Source organism: Pimephales promelas, chromosome 1 (genome assembly GCF_988280905.1).
Source record: "Pimephales promelas chromosome 1, fPimPro1.hap1.1, whole genome shotgun sequence".
Classification (NCBI taxonomy): domain Eukaryota; kingdom Metazoa; phylum Chordata; class Actinopteri; order Cypriniformes; family Leuciscidae; genus Pimephales; species Pimephales promelas.
Window position 1 is genome coordinate 22082241 of NC_142769.1, and position 15755 is coordinate 22097995.

Consider the following 15755-nt stretch of genomic DNA (forward strand, 5'->3'; position numbering starts at 1 on the left):
GTTTACATAATATATGTGGGTGCACTGTGTATAATTATTTTGTATATTTATAAATACACACACATGCATGTATATTTAAGAAAAAAAGTATTATTTATTATATATAAAATATTTATATATAATATAAATGATATATAAATCGATATACAGTATATACATAAAAAATATGCCTTGAATATATATACAAGCATGTGTGTGTATTTATATATATAAAATAATTATAAACAGTGCACCCACATATTTTATGTAAAAACAAACTTATTTTGGATGCGATTAATCACGATTAATCGTTTGACAGCCCTAATTCAGATAGTAGAGTCAGAATTTGGTGTAAACAGAATGAGAACATGGATCCATCATGCTTGTTACCACTGTGCAGGCTGATGGTGCTGGTGGTGGTGTAATGTTGTGGGGGATGTTTTCTTGTCTCACTTTAGGCCCCTTAGTGCCAATTAGGCATCGTTTAAATGCCACGGCCTACCTGAGCATCGTTTCTGACCATGTCCAGCCCTTTATGGCCACCATGTACTCATCCTCTGATGGCTACTTCCAGCAGGATAATGCACCATGTCACAAAGCTCGAATCATTTCAAATTGGTTTCTTGACCATGACAATGAGTTCATTGTACTAAAATGGCCCCCACAGTCACCAGATCTCAACCCAATAGAGCATCTTTTGGGATGTGGTGGAACGGGAGCTTCGTGCCCTGGGAGTGCATCCCACAAATCTTCATCAACTTCATCAACTTATTATGGTGTTCCTAATAATCCTTTAGGTGAGTGTGTATATACAGTATATATATATATATATATATATATTTAAGATACTGTATACAGATTTTTGTGAGTTGTCTGGCATGACTGAATATATTGCTGTATGATTAAATTGAGTAAACAATGTCATTTTGCTCTTTTAATATAATATACAGCAAAGAGACATTTAAAGGCATATATATTTGAAAAGATACATTTTGCATTACTTTGGTTTATGGCAAAATGTGTGCTATTTATAATTTGGTTTCTGTGTTTGATTATCATAATGGTGCATTACGGTTAAAGTTTAAGCAGTTAAGCACTGTTTAAAAAATTTTAAAAGTTAAAAGGCCACATATTGACTGTATTATAGAAATAAATACAAACACAAATCGACCAAAACTTGGGTTGTAATTAAGCTTAACTGTTTAAAATAAGTCATCATACACACTGTTCACATATCTTATGACAGTTTAACAGTAAAAGGGAGGAATTTCCTTTCATTTGTTTATTGTGAAGCCAGAATCTATTGCTATTTCATCAAACCCTGTCAGTGGAGACTCGTGATGGACTTTTTTGCCAAAATGACAGCAAAGAAACGATTAAGATGATTACAGCTTGCAGCTATATTTTCCAATTTGTAAAAATGTTTGTAATTATTGTGTTTACATCACGTCAGTGCTCATTTGTTTAATCTCGTGTCAGAGCAGATCTAATAGTTCCTTATAAAGCAAATGACAGTTTTATTACACATCACATACTGCTTTCCTCATAATCAATTAGCTTCCTCTCCAGCAACCTGAATACAATTACACAATCAAATGAACAATGAAAAATCGTTGGGATATCTGAATATTATAAACGGCTTAAACGTGCACAGAGGTTTGATTGTTATATAAAATGAGGCAACATCTATTTTTAAGCAGAGACGTGTTTGACCTGTTTCTCAATGCCAGCCAGCAACAGCAGACGCGTAGGCTATTTCGTGTCGCTCTCCACTCTTCTTCTGCTGGCAGTGGCACTCTCTAAAATATTTACAAACATAAATGAACCTAACAAGAAGTGAAAGCACCCATTTGAATGACTGTGATTGACATCTGAGGGAATTTGGATGTGTTTTTCTGCTTGGTCGGACGTTTGACTCATCATCTTCGGCAGAGCTAATCATGGGACAGTCTGTACTGTGCACTTTTCCTCATTCTCTCCTGTGAGTCAGAGGCTTTTGTCAGAAATGTCACATATTTTAAACCTTTGTTATAGCTAAGTTGTTGAAATCATGGATGCAGATGGAATGAGATGTGTGAGACAAATTGAAGAAATGAAAAAGAATGGAAAACTTTCCCTGATACGTCATTATCATATTTTTCAAAGACTTGATGTATTGCTTCAAAAAGATTATTGGTAACACTTCACCATTAGGTTCATTAGTTAAGATTAGTTAATGTATTCACTACACATGAACTAACAATGAGCAAGGCATTTGTTACAGTGTTTATTCATCTTTGTTAACGTTAATAAAAATACAGCTGTCCATTGTTTGTTCATGTTAGTTCACGGTGCATTAACTAATGTTAACAAATACAACCTTTGATTTTAATAATGTATTAGTAAATGTTGAAATTAATATTAACTATAAGAATAATAAATGCTGTAGAAGTATTGTTTATTTTTAGTAAGATAACTGATGTTAATTAATCAAGCTTATTATAAAGTGTTACCCTTTCCTGCAAACAAAAATTGCACAAAATCATCATTTAGGATGTGTTGTTATAACCAACAACGTCTTCTTCTTTTTTTCTATTACATTTTGAGTGTTAAATGATCAAATAACTCGATTAACTCGATTGTTCTTCTGTAAAAAGTGCAGTGCAAAAATAAACTTTTATTATTTTAGAAAGTTGATTTTTCTTGCAGTGCATAATGTTTTGTCATGTGCATTGAGGAGTAAGTTAGGTGTCCATTTAATTTATATGCCACAACAAAATATCTTTATTATACTAGAGGAAACACACAGACTGCCTTAGAAAACAAAATTCCACATAATTTATTCAGGTTTAGATACACATCAAGAGCAGCAAAAAATGAAACAATCTTTCAAATGCATCTGTTTTTCTCATAGCACTTCATAATCATAAAAATAGAAATCACATAATGTATAAATATCTGTAATACCATGTGTATATTTCCAATTCACAATCCATTTTTGTCTTTACAAACACTTCAGCAAAAAATAATTGCAAAACGCTCCACGTGGACAGTCACACATTTTGCCGATTCTTGAGCCTTTTCTGATGGCGCATTGCTCTCCAACGTCGCACTGATGTGAAAATGAAAGCAAATCGTCAGTGTTAGACACCTCAGTGTCAGCGTTTTGTGAATAAATGTAGATGGTAAATGTGTGATTTGAATCTAGACGAAATCCATTTTATTATTATAGACATAAAGTGTTATTAAATATCAAATAGTGACAATTCTGTTTTGTGCTATACTCACTGTAGGAACGCGTCCAAACTTCTTTTCCCAAAGTGAGATGCGTTTACTCTGCAGTTTCTCCAAAACGTCATGCAAAGCCCCCAGCTGTGAACAGTAATGAATCAATCCAAAGTAAGTGTCATCATATTGTTTTTTTTTTAAGAAGGGAAAAACATTTGTTTTCTATACGCAGAGAATTACGCAATACTTACGAGCTGCTTTTCGTTTGTCAGATTCGGGTCCTTTGGGTAAAAGTCTCTCAAAGCTCTCTTTTCTAAGTCAGATTCGTTGTCAAAGTCGATTTCAGCACCTTGAATGCAGGAAAGCAGCACAGCGCATGCCATCGCTGTCGTCCAGAGTTTGGAGCTCTCCATGGTTACAGCCAAGATTGAACGCGTCCTCGGCACTACGATTCAAGTAAACACTCGCTTCCCGCGGTCCAATCACCTTATATCTGCTCCAGTGACACACCACTCACTTCGGTCCTTCTTTTGCTCCACCTTACACATTGATTTTTGCTCATGCGTAAAAGGACGCAGACGATGATGACTCATTGCGTAAAGCTCCCGAGTTATGTCCAAAACAAGACAGAAATGCGCCCGAAGGCGATTTATAGGCTGGTCATTTCTTTTTTTTTTTGATATCATTATTGTATATGATTCTGAGTGTTTTAGCTGAAGTTTTGTAGTCACGTTGGCTACATTAAAATACCAGTATGAAACAGATTTTTTGAAATGGGACAAGATGTCACACTGTAAAAAAAAAATATTTTCATGATTTGAAATCACAACGTTTTTTATTTTGTCAAATCAACTTAGAAAATTCATGTAGTTCAGATAACATAATATTTTGAGTTTCTGGTAATTAAATTAATCTCCTTCATTGTATTAACTCATTTTTTTTCCATTTCAATGAACTTAAAAATTTAAGGCAACTTTATTTTTTTAAAGTTAAACCAACAATATTTTTTACAGGGTTTATTTCTGAGATCACTTTCTGTATGGCCACATATCCAAAACACTTTTAAAAGTATTTCCACCGTCATTGCACAGGAAGAAGAGTTCATTTAACACATTGACTTTAAACCTCAATGGTAAAATTATGGGTCACACTTAAGATTAGTCTAACTATGACTTTTTTCGGGTAAATTAGTTTAGGAATGATGGTTAAATTTAGGTATTGGGTGATTAAGGGATGTAGAATATGGTCATGACGAATACAGCATTCATATTTGCTTTATAAGTACTAATAAATAAACAGTGCGTATTATGCTAGTAATATAACAAGCCAATAGTAAATAGTGAGATTTGGACTAAAATCTAAACTAAAGTGTTACCAAATTATAAAATAGCTCAAAAATTAAACCATTCTTAGCTGGTCTCATATCCAGCTAAAAAGTGCCCAAAGTGATTTAGAACCAAAGTTTAAGATGTACTTTTTTTTTATTTTGAATTTTTGATTTTTTTTTTTTTTGAAAGATGTGTTTTTTTTTTTAACATTTAAAACATGTGACTATTTATACCCAACCTGGTATGAAAATACTGTTGAACATATTTCAACCTTTCAGCCTTGTCTAAATGTATGCTAAGGTTTTTATATTGTATTCACTTGTTACTAAAAGTATTATTAATATGTATTAAGTTAAATTTGAGTCATAAACTCATAGAAACCAACATGCAAAACCACTAACCTCATAAATCCCAATGTGACAACCTGCCCCCTCTCCCATACATACCCTCAACCCACTGTTTTTGTAATGTGCATAAAGTGTCCCTCTTTCAAATAATTTGTCAGTGGAATTGTTTTTTTGTTGTTGTTGTTGTTCTCTGTTTTTGTTTTTTTAAAACATATTCAAATTATATATTATATAACAACATTATTGTCATCCCACACTATTTTAGCATGACCATAATACCTATTTTTAGTAATGGAAAAAAAAAATACACAAAGATGATGAAGCTTATGTGTTCCTCCATACCAGCTGTCCTACTTGCATTCATCTTTAGTTTGTCAGCTTTATGTGAAGCAGCACGCAGAGCCTTTATTGAACCCCCAAAAGGAACATCAATAGCTTGCCAGAAAGAAAACCTGCAAAAGACCAGGACAAACTAGAAACTGAATGGTCCTTCATTCTTAATGCTATTTTTCTTAAATACACACATGAAGGAAGTTAATACATTTTCTCTGGCCAACAAATTCATTTGGCACAGCATAGAAGATGTTTGTCAATTTTTGTTGGTTAATCCTATTCTAGGCACAGAAAGTGTTGTTTTGTTGTTTCCTGCTGATTAATGCAAAGCCAAGCCTCACTTTGATCCGGTCTCAGTTGCTTCTTGAGGATCTTTTGTCGGTTGGAGGCAGGAATCTAACCGGGTCCGTCTGACTGCTCTGTGGGCTGCATGAGTCATATCATTCCAATTACTACATATATTATTGCTTGTCAGAAACTTGTCCCTCTGCACGGTTACCTGTTTATTAATACGACCACTGTCGAGGTAGTTTTGCTCACCACTCACGTCAAATGAGCTCTATTTTGATTTCCTTCCGAGAAAAAAATGTTCAATTTTGTGCAGGCAGATAGTTCATATGCATAATCACGCATGTCGGTGGTTTAACACCAGCAAAATGTTTCACTTTTCACGGCCATTATTGGCATAGAATTTCTCCACACTGCTAAAATAAGGTCCTGAGGGTGCCGTTCCTGTCAAAACAGTGTAGACCATTTTTTGAAGAGATGATTACCGGATAGGACAGATTGCCATAGGGTGTCAAATCCAAACCAAGTGTGAGAATGGCTGAGAGGAACACAACTTAAAATACACATTGGCAGTTGCAGTAACTTGAGCATAAGCATTGCTACAATTGTCCATGCAGACTTCATACACAGTTTGAATTGACAGTTTGCACATGGTAGTTTGCTGTAATCTTTCAATGTGGTGAAGGTTCGCCGACCTCTGATAGGGGTTGCCTCCAATTTAAGTTGAGGAAATTACATATCTTCTGCTAATCAGCCTATATCCACAACAAAGAAAGCCTGACATCTTTTTATAACAAACTATCACCTTTAAGTTCCCATTAAGATTATTGGACTCTAGAAAACCTTCCTAAGCCATTGATGGTTTATATGCAGCAAAGAGGAAGATGGGGTTTGTCCTTTGAAGGCAAATCTCAAAGACGATGCAAGAGTGTTGTGTGTGTGGGTGAGATTGGAATTCATTATCTTCCTGACTTATCTAAGTTTTTCTCAGAATCCTAAGATCCTGGCTCATTTGTTTGGTTCAAAGATGTTTGTGTTCTTCTTTGGCTGATGGCATGTCAATGACCCCTCACCTTTTTTCTACCAGATGAATTCTCCTGAGATTTGAGTTACTGGAAAGATCTTTGGAATTGATTTTGTGTAGGTGTGTGATTTATCTGTTCCTTCAGGTGATCAATTTAAGTGCATTACAGCAATGTTGCCTAATTATTGTTACAAAATTAAAAGTAAATTAACATCTGACATACTTGTGTCTTATTTTTCTACCATGAAGATTTTGACTCCTTTTAATCTAATTGATATAAAGCAGAACATCGGATCCCAAATTCCATAATTTTCAATAAATATCCATCATTTAGCTACAGAATGGTTTCTTATATCTCGCTTTTATTTATTATTGAAGATGTTCTGTCAGTCATCAGCAGTTGATATACAAAACAATCTAAGATCTGAATGCCTGAGAATTGTTTGGAAGAAGGAAAAAATGAATTAAAATATTATTATATGCTATTGTATAACAATATCAAACTGTGCATTAATAGGATATTTTGTGCTAAATCCAAACTATTGCTAATACTGCTTCAGAGTGGTATTTGAGGCTAAGCATATCCCATCTTTGTTGAAGTGAAGCCAGTCAGAGCCGTGATGATATTCTGAACAGCACTCTTGCTTCTGTGATATTGCTTTATTGAACATGGTTAATAAAATCTTTCCTTTAGCTCAAACAGGATCAAGGGTTTGATCCAAGGGAAAGCAAAAACTACGGTTTCCGATAGAGCTCAACAAGCTGCAAATTAAGAAAACAGAATCAGTTTGGCAACACGTGCTGCAAATACTCACAACCCAAGCAAATACAGAAACACGCTGCAAATAGCACAGATCACAATGGAAATGTCACAAGCTGGGGACCCCATCAAGTTACAAACCTTGCTGGGACCACTTATTGGTCAATACTCATCAGAGGTGTTGTCAATGACCTGAAAGATTAGTTTTTTAAATGACACACAGGTGGATGCAATCAGGGATGATGAGTCCGGGCAGTGAGTTATGAGAAATGTAGTTTGTGAGGGAATGACAATAGACTGATGTGGAGTGCCCTCTGGTGGCTCTCAAGGGCACTCCAGCTGGTGACGTTACAATTTGCAGCGCATTTCTATATTTAGTTGGATTGTGAGTATTTGCAGTGCATTTCTGTATTTAGTTGCATTGTGTTTAACACAACACATGTGCTACAAATAGTCATAACACAACTAAATAAAGAAAACACCTTGCAAATACTCACAATGCAACCATATACAGAATGTGTTGCAAATACTCACATTGTAACCAAATGCATTGCAAATACGTATGGATTTATTTATATTATGTATTTAGTTGCATTGCGAGTATTTGCAGTGCATTTCTGTATTTGGTTGTGTTGTGAGTATTTGCAGTGCGTTTCTGTATTTAGTTGCATTGTGAGTATTTGCAGTGCGTTTCTGTATTTGGTTGCATTGTGAGTATTTGCAGTGCGTTTCTGTATTTGGTTGTGTTGTGAGTATTTGCAGTGCGTTTCTGTGTTTGGTTGTGTTGTGAGTATTTGCAGTGAGTTTCTGTATTTGGTTGTGTTGTGATTATTTGCAGTGTGTTTCTGTATTTGGTTGTGTTGTGATTATCTGCAGTGCGTTTCTGTGTTTGGTTGTGTTGTGAGTATTTGCAGTGCGTTTCTGTATTTGGTTGTGTTTTGATTATTTGCAGTGCGTTTCTGTGTTTGGTTGTGCTGTGAGTATTTGTAGTGTGTTTCTGTATTTGGTTGTGTTGTGATTATTTGCAGTGCGTTTCTGTGTTTGGTTGTGTTGTGAGTATTTGCAGTGTGTTTCTGTATTTGGTTGCATTGTAAGTATTTGCAGTGCGTTTCTGTATTTGGTTGTGTTGTGAGTATTTGCAGTGCGTTTCTGTATTTGGTTGTGTTGTGAGTATTTGCAGTGCGTTTCTGTGTTTGGTTGTGTTGTGAGTATTTGCAGTGCGTTTCTGTGTTTGGTTGTGTTGTGAGTATTTGCAGTGCGTTTCTGTGTTTGGTTGTGCTGTGAGTATTTGCAGTGCGTTTCTGTATTTGGTTGTGTTGTGATTATTTGCAGTGCGTTTCTATATTTGGTTGTGCTGTGAGTATTTGCAGTGCGTTTCTGTATTTGGTTGTGTTGTGATTATTTGCAGTGCGTTTCTGTGTTTGGTTGTGTTGTGAGTATTTGCAGTGCGTTTCTGTATTTGGTTGTGTTTTGATTATTTGCAGTGCGTTTCTGTGTTTGGTTGTGCTGTGAGTATTTGTAGTGTGTTTCTGTATTTGGTTGTGTTGTGATTATTTGCAGTGCGTTTCTGTGTTTGGTTGTGTTGTGAGTATTTGCAGTGCGTTTCTGTATTTGGTTGTGTTGTGATTATTTGCAGTGCGTTTCTGTGTTTGGTTGTGTTGTGAGTATTTGCAGTGCGTTTCTGTATTTGGTTGTGTTGTGATTATTTGCAGTGCGTTTCTGTGTTTGGTTGTGTTGTGATTATTTGCAGTGCGTTTCTGTGTTTGGTTGTGTTGTGAGTATTTGCAGTGCGTTTCTGTGTTTGGTTGTGCTGTGAGTATTTGCAGTGCGTTTCTGTATTTGGTTGTGTTGTGATTATTTGCAGTGCGTTTCTATATTTGGTTGTGTTGTGATTATTTGCAGTGCGTTTCTGTGTTTGGTTGTGTTGTGATTATTTGCAGTGCATTTCTGTATTTGGTTGTGTTGTGATTATTTGCAGTGCGTTTCTGTGTTTGGTTGTGTTGTGATTATTTGCAGTGCGTTTCTGTGTTTGGTTGTGTTGTGATTATTTGCAGTGCGTTTCTATATTTGGTTGTGCTGTGAGTATTTGCAGTGCGTTTCTGTGTTTGGTTGTGTTGTGAGTATTTGCAGTGCGTTTCTGTATTTGGTTGTGTTGTGAGTATTTGCAGTGTGTTTCTGTGTTTGGTTGTGTTGTGAGTATTTGCAGTGCGTTTCTGTGTTTGGTTGTGCTGTGAGTATTTGCAGTGCGTTTCTGTATTTGGTTGTGTTGTGATTATTTGCAGTGCGTTTCTGTATTTGGTTGTGCTGTGAGTATTTGCAGTGCGTTTCTGTATTTGGTTGTGTTGTGATTATTTGCAGTGCATTTCTGTATTTGGTTGTGTTGTGATTATTTGCAGTGCGTTTCTGTGTTTGGTTGTGTTGTGAGTATTTGCAGTGCGTTTCTGTATTTGGTTGTGTTTTGATTATTTGCAGTGCGTTTCTGTGTTTGGTTGTGCTGTGAGTATTTGTAGTGTGTTTCTGTATTTGGTTGTGTTGTGATTATTTGCAGTGCGTTTCTGTGTTTGGTTGTGTTGTGAGTATTTGCAGTGTGTTTCTGTATTTGGTTGCATTGTAAGTATTTGCAGTGCGTTTCTGTATTTGGTTGTGTTGTGAGTATTTGCAGTGCGTTTCTGTATTTGGTTGTGTTGTGAGTATTTGCAGTGCGTTTCTGTGTTTGGTTGTGTTGTGAGTATTTGCAGTGCGTTTCTGTGTTTGGTTGTGTTGTGAGTATTTGCAGTGCGTTTCTGTGTTTGGTTGTGCTGTGATTTGCAGTGCGTTTCTGTATTTGGTTGTGTTGTGATTATTTGCAGTGCGTTTCTATATTTGGTTGTGCTGTGAGTATTTGCAGTGCGTTTCTGTATTTGGTTGTGTTGTGATTATTTGCAGTGCGTTTCTGTGTTTGGTTGTGTTGTGAGTATTTGCAGTGCGTTTCTGTATTTGGTTGTGTTTTGATTATTTGCAGTGCGTTTCTGTGTTTGGTTGTGCTGTGAGTATTTGTAGTGTGTTTCTGTATTTGGTTGTGTTGTGAGTATTTGCAGTGTGTTTCTGTATTTGGTTGCATTGTAAGTATTTGCAGTGCGTTTCTGTGTTTGGTTGTGTTGTGATTATTTGCAGTGTGTTTCTGTATTTGGTTGTGTTGTGATTATTTGCAGTGCGTTTCTGTGTTTGGTTGTGTTGTGAGTATTTGCAGTGCGTTTCTGTATTTGGTTGTGTTGTGATTATTTGCAGTGCGTTTCTGTGTTTGGTTGTGTTGTGAGTATTTGCAGTGCGTTTCTGTATTTGGTTGTGTTGTGATTATTTGCAGTGCGTTTCTGTGTTTGGTTGTGTTGTGAGTATTTGCAGTGCGTTTCTGTATTTGGTTGTGTTTTGATTATTTGCAGTGCGTTTCTGTGTTTGGTTGTGCTGTGAGTATTTGTAGTGTGTTTCTGTATTTGGTTGTGTTGTGAGTATTTGCAGTGTGTTTCTGTATTTGGTTGCATTGTAAGTATTTGCAGTGCGTTTCTGTATTTGGTTGTGTTGTGAGTATTTGCAGTGCGTTTCTGTATTTGGTTGTGTTGTGAGTATTTGCAGTGCGTTTCTGTATTTGGTTGTGTTGTGAGTATTTGCAGTGCGTTTCTGTATTTGGTTGTGTTGTGAGTATTTGCAGTGCATTTCTGTATTTGGTTGTGTTTTGATTATTTGCAGTGCGTTTCTGTGTTTGGTTGTGTTGTGATTATTTGCAGTGTGTTAATGTATTTGGTTGTGTTGTGAGTATTTGCAGCACATGTGTTGTCAAACCTATGAATTATTTGCTGGTGTTTTTTTCTGTGCACGCGTTTTCTTAAATTGAGCTCTCGTCACCGTAAAAAATGCGAATGTGTGCCTTGAATGAAATGTTGCTTTATATAAAAATATCTGCTAAATGCATAAATATTAATGAAAAAGGATAACAAAGAGATCATGTATTTTCAGGAGCTTCAGCATAGCAACAGGAGGGCTCGCCGAGAGTGGAAGAGCTATGTCTGAACTGTCAATTACTCTGAGAGCTCCAACACTTTAGCCAGAGGTCCCCTGTTAGCGGCAGACCTTCATTTGTCAACGCACAACACAGACTCCCCATTATGTCAAAGGGAGGTAATCAACACGGAGACCCAAAACACAAGCCAAACATGCTTCAGACAGCCTTTAGATCCCAAAACACAAAAACTGAAGCTGATAAACGGGACTCGAGTCAGTTAATCAAGTTGCAAAGTGGCCAGTGCGCAATATTAGATGTCAGCGTGGATAGAGACACAGAATCAGGTCACCACATTGTGCAGCACAATTTATCTCATGTGTCAGTGATGGCCACACTCCAGTCCACTGATTCCATCAGTCATTAAGATAACAGCACGAATGTGCCTGTTAGTGTGCTTCCTTAACAGATGCATCCATCAATGTCCTGGGTATCCTACAAGACACGACACACTCAAAATCTGTCAAAGAAAAGCATCATCATACTCAAGAATCCCTACAGCTGTTATTAATAAGCAAGCTGAGTCTATTTGCACAGAGCTGACCCTTCTCATCTCTATCAGAAACACTGGCTAGAGAGCAGATGAGATGGTCACACACAAAGCAAAAGAGCAGTTCGAGTGTATCGGGATCTAGATGAGGTAAAGAATGATAAACAAGAGCCAAACAGGACGAGCGGATATGAACGAGCTTGTTTGATTGCAAAGTCTGTCTTTGACCTGTCATACCCAAGGAGAAGATTAAAAGGAAAAAAGTACATAGAGCAAAGCAAAGGGAACAATACGCCTCTTTATATAACACTGAGCAACATTCTGTTTCTGCTGAGGGTTTCGGTAGGGGATCTTGTTAGCAAAATCATCTCTTTTGATAGTTTTTTCATGTTGATATCTGTTGAAGTTGTTGAATAATGAAACGCTCCCATTTACATTTTTACTCCTGATGCCTTTGAGGCATGAACACGGATCATTTTCTTTAATGGGATTGAAATTTGTCTCGTTAAAACGTTTGTTCTTAACTGACATTGCCACAACTGCATTGGTTTTATTTGTTCCACCAAATCGTCCCAAATTAAGTTCAAAGACAGGAAGTGAAAGCTTTTGCGTCCACTTGTTTCTGCTTGGGGCACAACATATCAATGATATATTCACAAAATAGTTAGAAAGGCTTTCCGCACATACCGGGGTCCACAGTCGGAGTTGTTGTGCGTCATTGTGAGGTAATTAGGGGTCTCTGAAAAATCTGCCTCAACCCTTCCCTGCCTACAAAGCTTTATTTATTCTGATGAGGAGTTTCTTATCTCCGTAATTGCACTGTATAGCTATCATGGTGTTAAGCTTTATAATGTTGCTCAACGACTTCCACGTCCATTCCACCCACTCTCTTCAAATCCATTTTTAGACAAAAGCTTCACATCTTTAAGCTAACACCAACATAACAGAATAAAGCAGGCTTAGAAGGACAGGCAAGAAATTCAAAGCAAGAACTTTAGATGACTTCTGTGGCAAATATTTAGAGACAAATTCTAGTTAATGTTGATATACATTTTTTAAATCAAAAACTGTATCTGTTAACATTGAGATACTAACAAACAATAACATTAACTTAACATTATCTTCATAATCAAGGTTCATAAATGCTGTAAAAAAATTTATGATAATAATGAAACTTTTATATATGGTGAGTATTGCATTTGTATATTAATGTGCTTGTTAAATTACGCCATATGCCCTCATTGACAAATGCGGAACAATTAGTTCAGGCGTTCATGACATCAAGGCTAGATTATTGTAATGCTCTACTGGGTGGTTGCCCTGCACGTTTAATAAACAAACGTCAGCTAGTTCAAAACGCAGCAGCTCAAGTTCTTACCAGAACCAGGAAATATGACCATATTAGCCCGGTTCTGTCAAACCTGCATTGATTGATTATTAAACATTGTATACATTTTAAAATATTGCTGATTACTTACAAAACACTAAATGGTTTAGCTCTCAGTACTTGAGCGAGCTCCTAATGCATTATAGTCCTTCACGTCTATTGCGATCTCGGAATTCCGGCCAGTTGATAAAACCTAGAATATCGAAATCGACTGCAGGCCGGAGATCCTTTTCCTTTTTAGCACCAAAAACTCAGGAACAATCTTCCTAACATTGTCTGGGAAGCAGGCACACTCTGTCAGTTCATTTACTTATAATAAGTCTACGCTAATATTAGTTTCTCTGTTTACCCCGAGGGACCCTATGGTGGACCTTGTGCCTTGACCCATCCCGACTCATCCTTAAGTGCCGGCCTCATCAACACGACAGCCATCAGCACTGATCCTCAACATCTCGTCTCCAAACCTGCGTGATTACTGTACTTCGACTTCCAAACAGATGGAAATGGACAAATACTCTTAATGTTTTGATCCAATTTGTTTATTAATGCTACAAGAAATCACATACTGTTCCTTTGTTGGCGAGAGGAGAACTGGCCCCCGACTGAGTCCGAGTCTCCCACGGTTGTTTTTTCTCCATTCACTCACCTGATGGAGTTTTGGTTCCTTACCACTGTTGCCTTGGCTTTTGGCTTGCTTAGTTGAGGACATTTAATATTCAACAATTTTATTGATCTGTTTTGTATTTTCATGTTATCACTGTGAAGCTGCTTTGATACAATCTCTAAGCACTATATAAATAAAGGTGACTTGACTTTTTTATATAAACATAGGTTTTCCTCGCATTATGACAACATATTGTAGTCTGCTGCGTATTTGTAACATTCTTTATAAATAAACATTTGAAGTAAAAGTCTAAGAGTACAGTTAAATGTTTTATGTTTTCAGTCCTCAAGATTTTCTCTCAAACAGAACCAGTGAGCCTCAATGGTCTCTTCTGAAAGCAAAGTTCCTGTCATTTCCACTGCAGCAGCCAAGAGAAACAGGTCACGGTTTGGGAGGCTCGTCAGAGAGGGAAGATGACCTGCAAGATACAAAGAGCGAGGACAGAATGATGAGTGTCAGCCAAGCAGCTTTAGATAGATTGCACATCTCTCTGGAAGTTCATTAACCCACCACACAAGTGTCACACAAAGCAACATGTCCTTCCCGACAGTAAATTGAGTTTCCATCATCCAATGAGCCTTCATTTGAAAAACAAGCGCTTCTTCATTTTGCCAGCCTCCTCCACCAGCTCCGCGTAATTACACAGCATAAATAATTAAAGAAGTGAGCAGCTGATTATTGTAGACTCAATGACTCACTCAGTCTCTCACTTCTGCTTCCTTCCAATACGGACTGACAAAGCTTTTGGAAGAGACGAGGATACAGCGGTGTTGTTATCTTCCCTGCCGTGCCGGAATGTCTCGCTTCTTATATTTGAAATTTCTTAATTATACGTTTTAATGAATTCTGAGACAGATATCAGATCTCAGCTGTATTTGCCTTTCCACTCTTTTAATATCATTTTGGTTATTGAGAAAAAAAGTTTTCTCAACCCAAATCTCATCAAGTTATTTGCTTATAAAGGAGGCTGTAATATCTTTGATTTTGAAATTATTAATGAGCATTTTAGACATTATGAATCTGACCTATGCCTACTGTATATTCGATAAAATAAGTAATTGTAAACTCGTTGATAATTCTTAAACAAACAGTGCCATCTAGCGTTCAATGAAAATAACAAATGATTACACAATTAAAAAAAAAACAATGCTTGTTTTTGATATCATTATGAGGACAGACTACTTCGTTATATATCTTGAATTAAGTAGTAAGGGGAACATTATTTAGAAAAATGCGAATAGCATTACAACGTCACAGCAAACAGCAAAATGTTCAATTCTTCTAACACACCCACATGCTCTTAATGTCACCACAAAATCAAAATTGCCTAACATTGTAGTATTTGTTATAAATGATATCTGTGAACATCATTATTTTTTTGTTGTTGTGTGCCCTAACAGTCTTTAATCAAATTAATCTCTACTATCCATTAATTCTCTTCTTTCTCAATGCAAGTACTAAAGTTTACTAAAAAAAAGTAAACACAACACAGTGGCTCAATATGCAATACAATATACTTGCAGTATGTACCTTACATGCACTATACTAGCACCTGTAATTTTATGGCTTTAAACAGAATGGTGGAGCAGAATAACTCTTCACTGTCAGAGATATAAATGACGAATCCTCACTTAATGCAGGTGATCACAGGTAGAGAAAAGCTATTATAACAAGGACAAAAAATGGCTTCAAAAGGAAAAAAGGGTACGCCAGGTTGATACAGAGAGCACACTTTCTCCTACTGCCATTCATTTCGTAATACAAAAGTGAAATACTTTGAAAAACTTTCATTCCAGAAAAACTGACATGAAAAAAATGCAGGTGTTACTGAGGGTGGACAGTCATCACGCATCTGTCACAGCAGGACTCAAATGAGCCGAACACTCTCAGAAACCAATTACTGCTCTGATCTTCA

General features: G+C 36.6%; 1 protein-coding gene across 1 annotated transcript; it reads right to left on the minus strand.

Annotated features, from left to right (window-relative positions):
- Nucleotides 1-2769: 2769 nt before the first annotated feature.
- On the minus strand, nt 2770-3734 carry cart3 (cocaine- and amphetamine-regulated transcript 3). Its single transcript, XM_039654451.2, has 3 exons — nt 3438-3734; nt 3247-3330; nt 2770-3070 (listed from the first exon to the last, which is right to left on the minus strand). The coding sequence occupies exons 1-3, from the start codon at nt 3597-3599 to the stop codon at nt 2963-2965; spliced, it is 354 nt and encodes a 117-aa protein (XP_039510385.2). The 5' UTR covers nt 3600-3734; the 3' UTR covers nt 2770-2962.
- Nucleotides 3735-15755: the final 12021 nt, after the last annotated feature.

Excerpts from the sequence above, each read along its gene's own strand:
- cart3 (XM_039654451.2), bottom strand. The coding sequence starts at position 3,599 with ATGGAGAGCTCCAAACTCTGGACGACAGCGATGGCATGCGCTGTGCTG. Across the intron at positions 3,331-3,437 it reads TGACAAACGAAAAGCAGCTC|CTGGGGGCTTTGCATGACGT; the intron begins GTAAGTATTGCG and ends TACTGTTCACAG. Across the intron at positions 3,071-3,246 it reads AGTTTGGACGCGTTCCTACA|TGCGACGTTGGAGAGCAATG; the intron begins GTGAGTATAGCA and ends TTTTCACATCAG.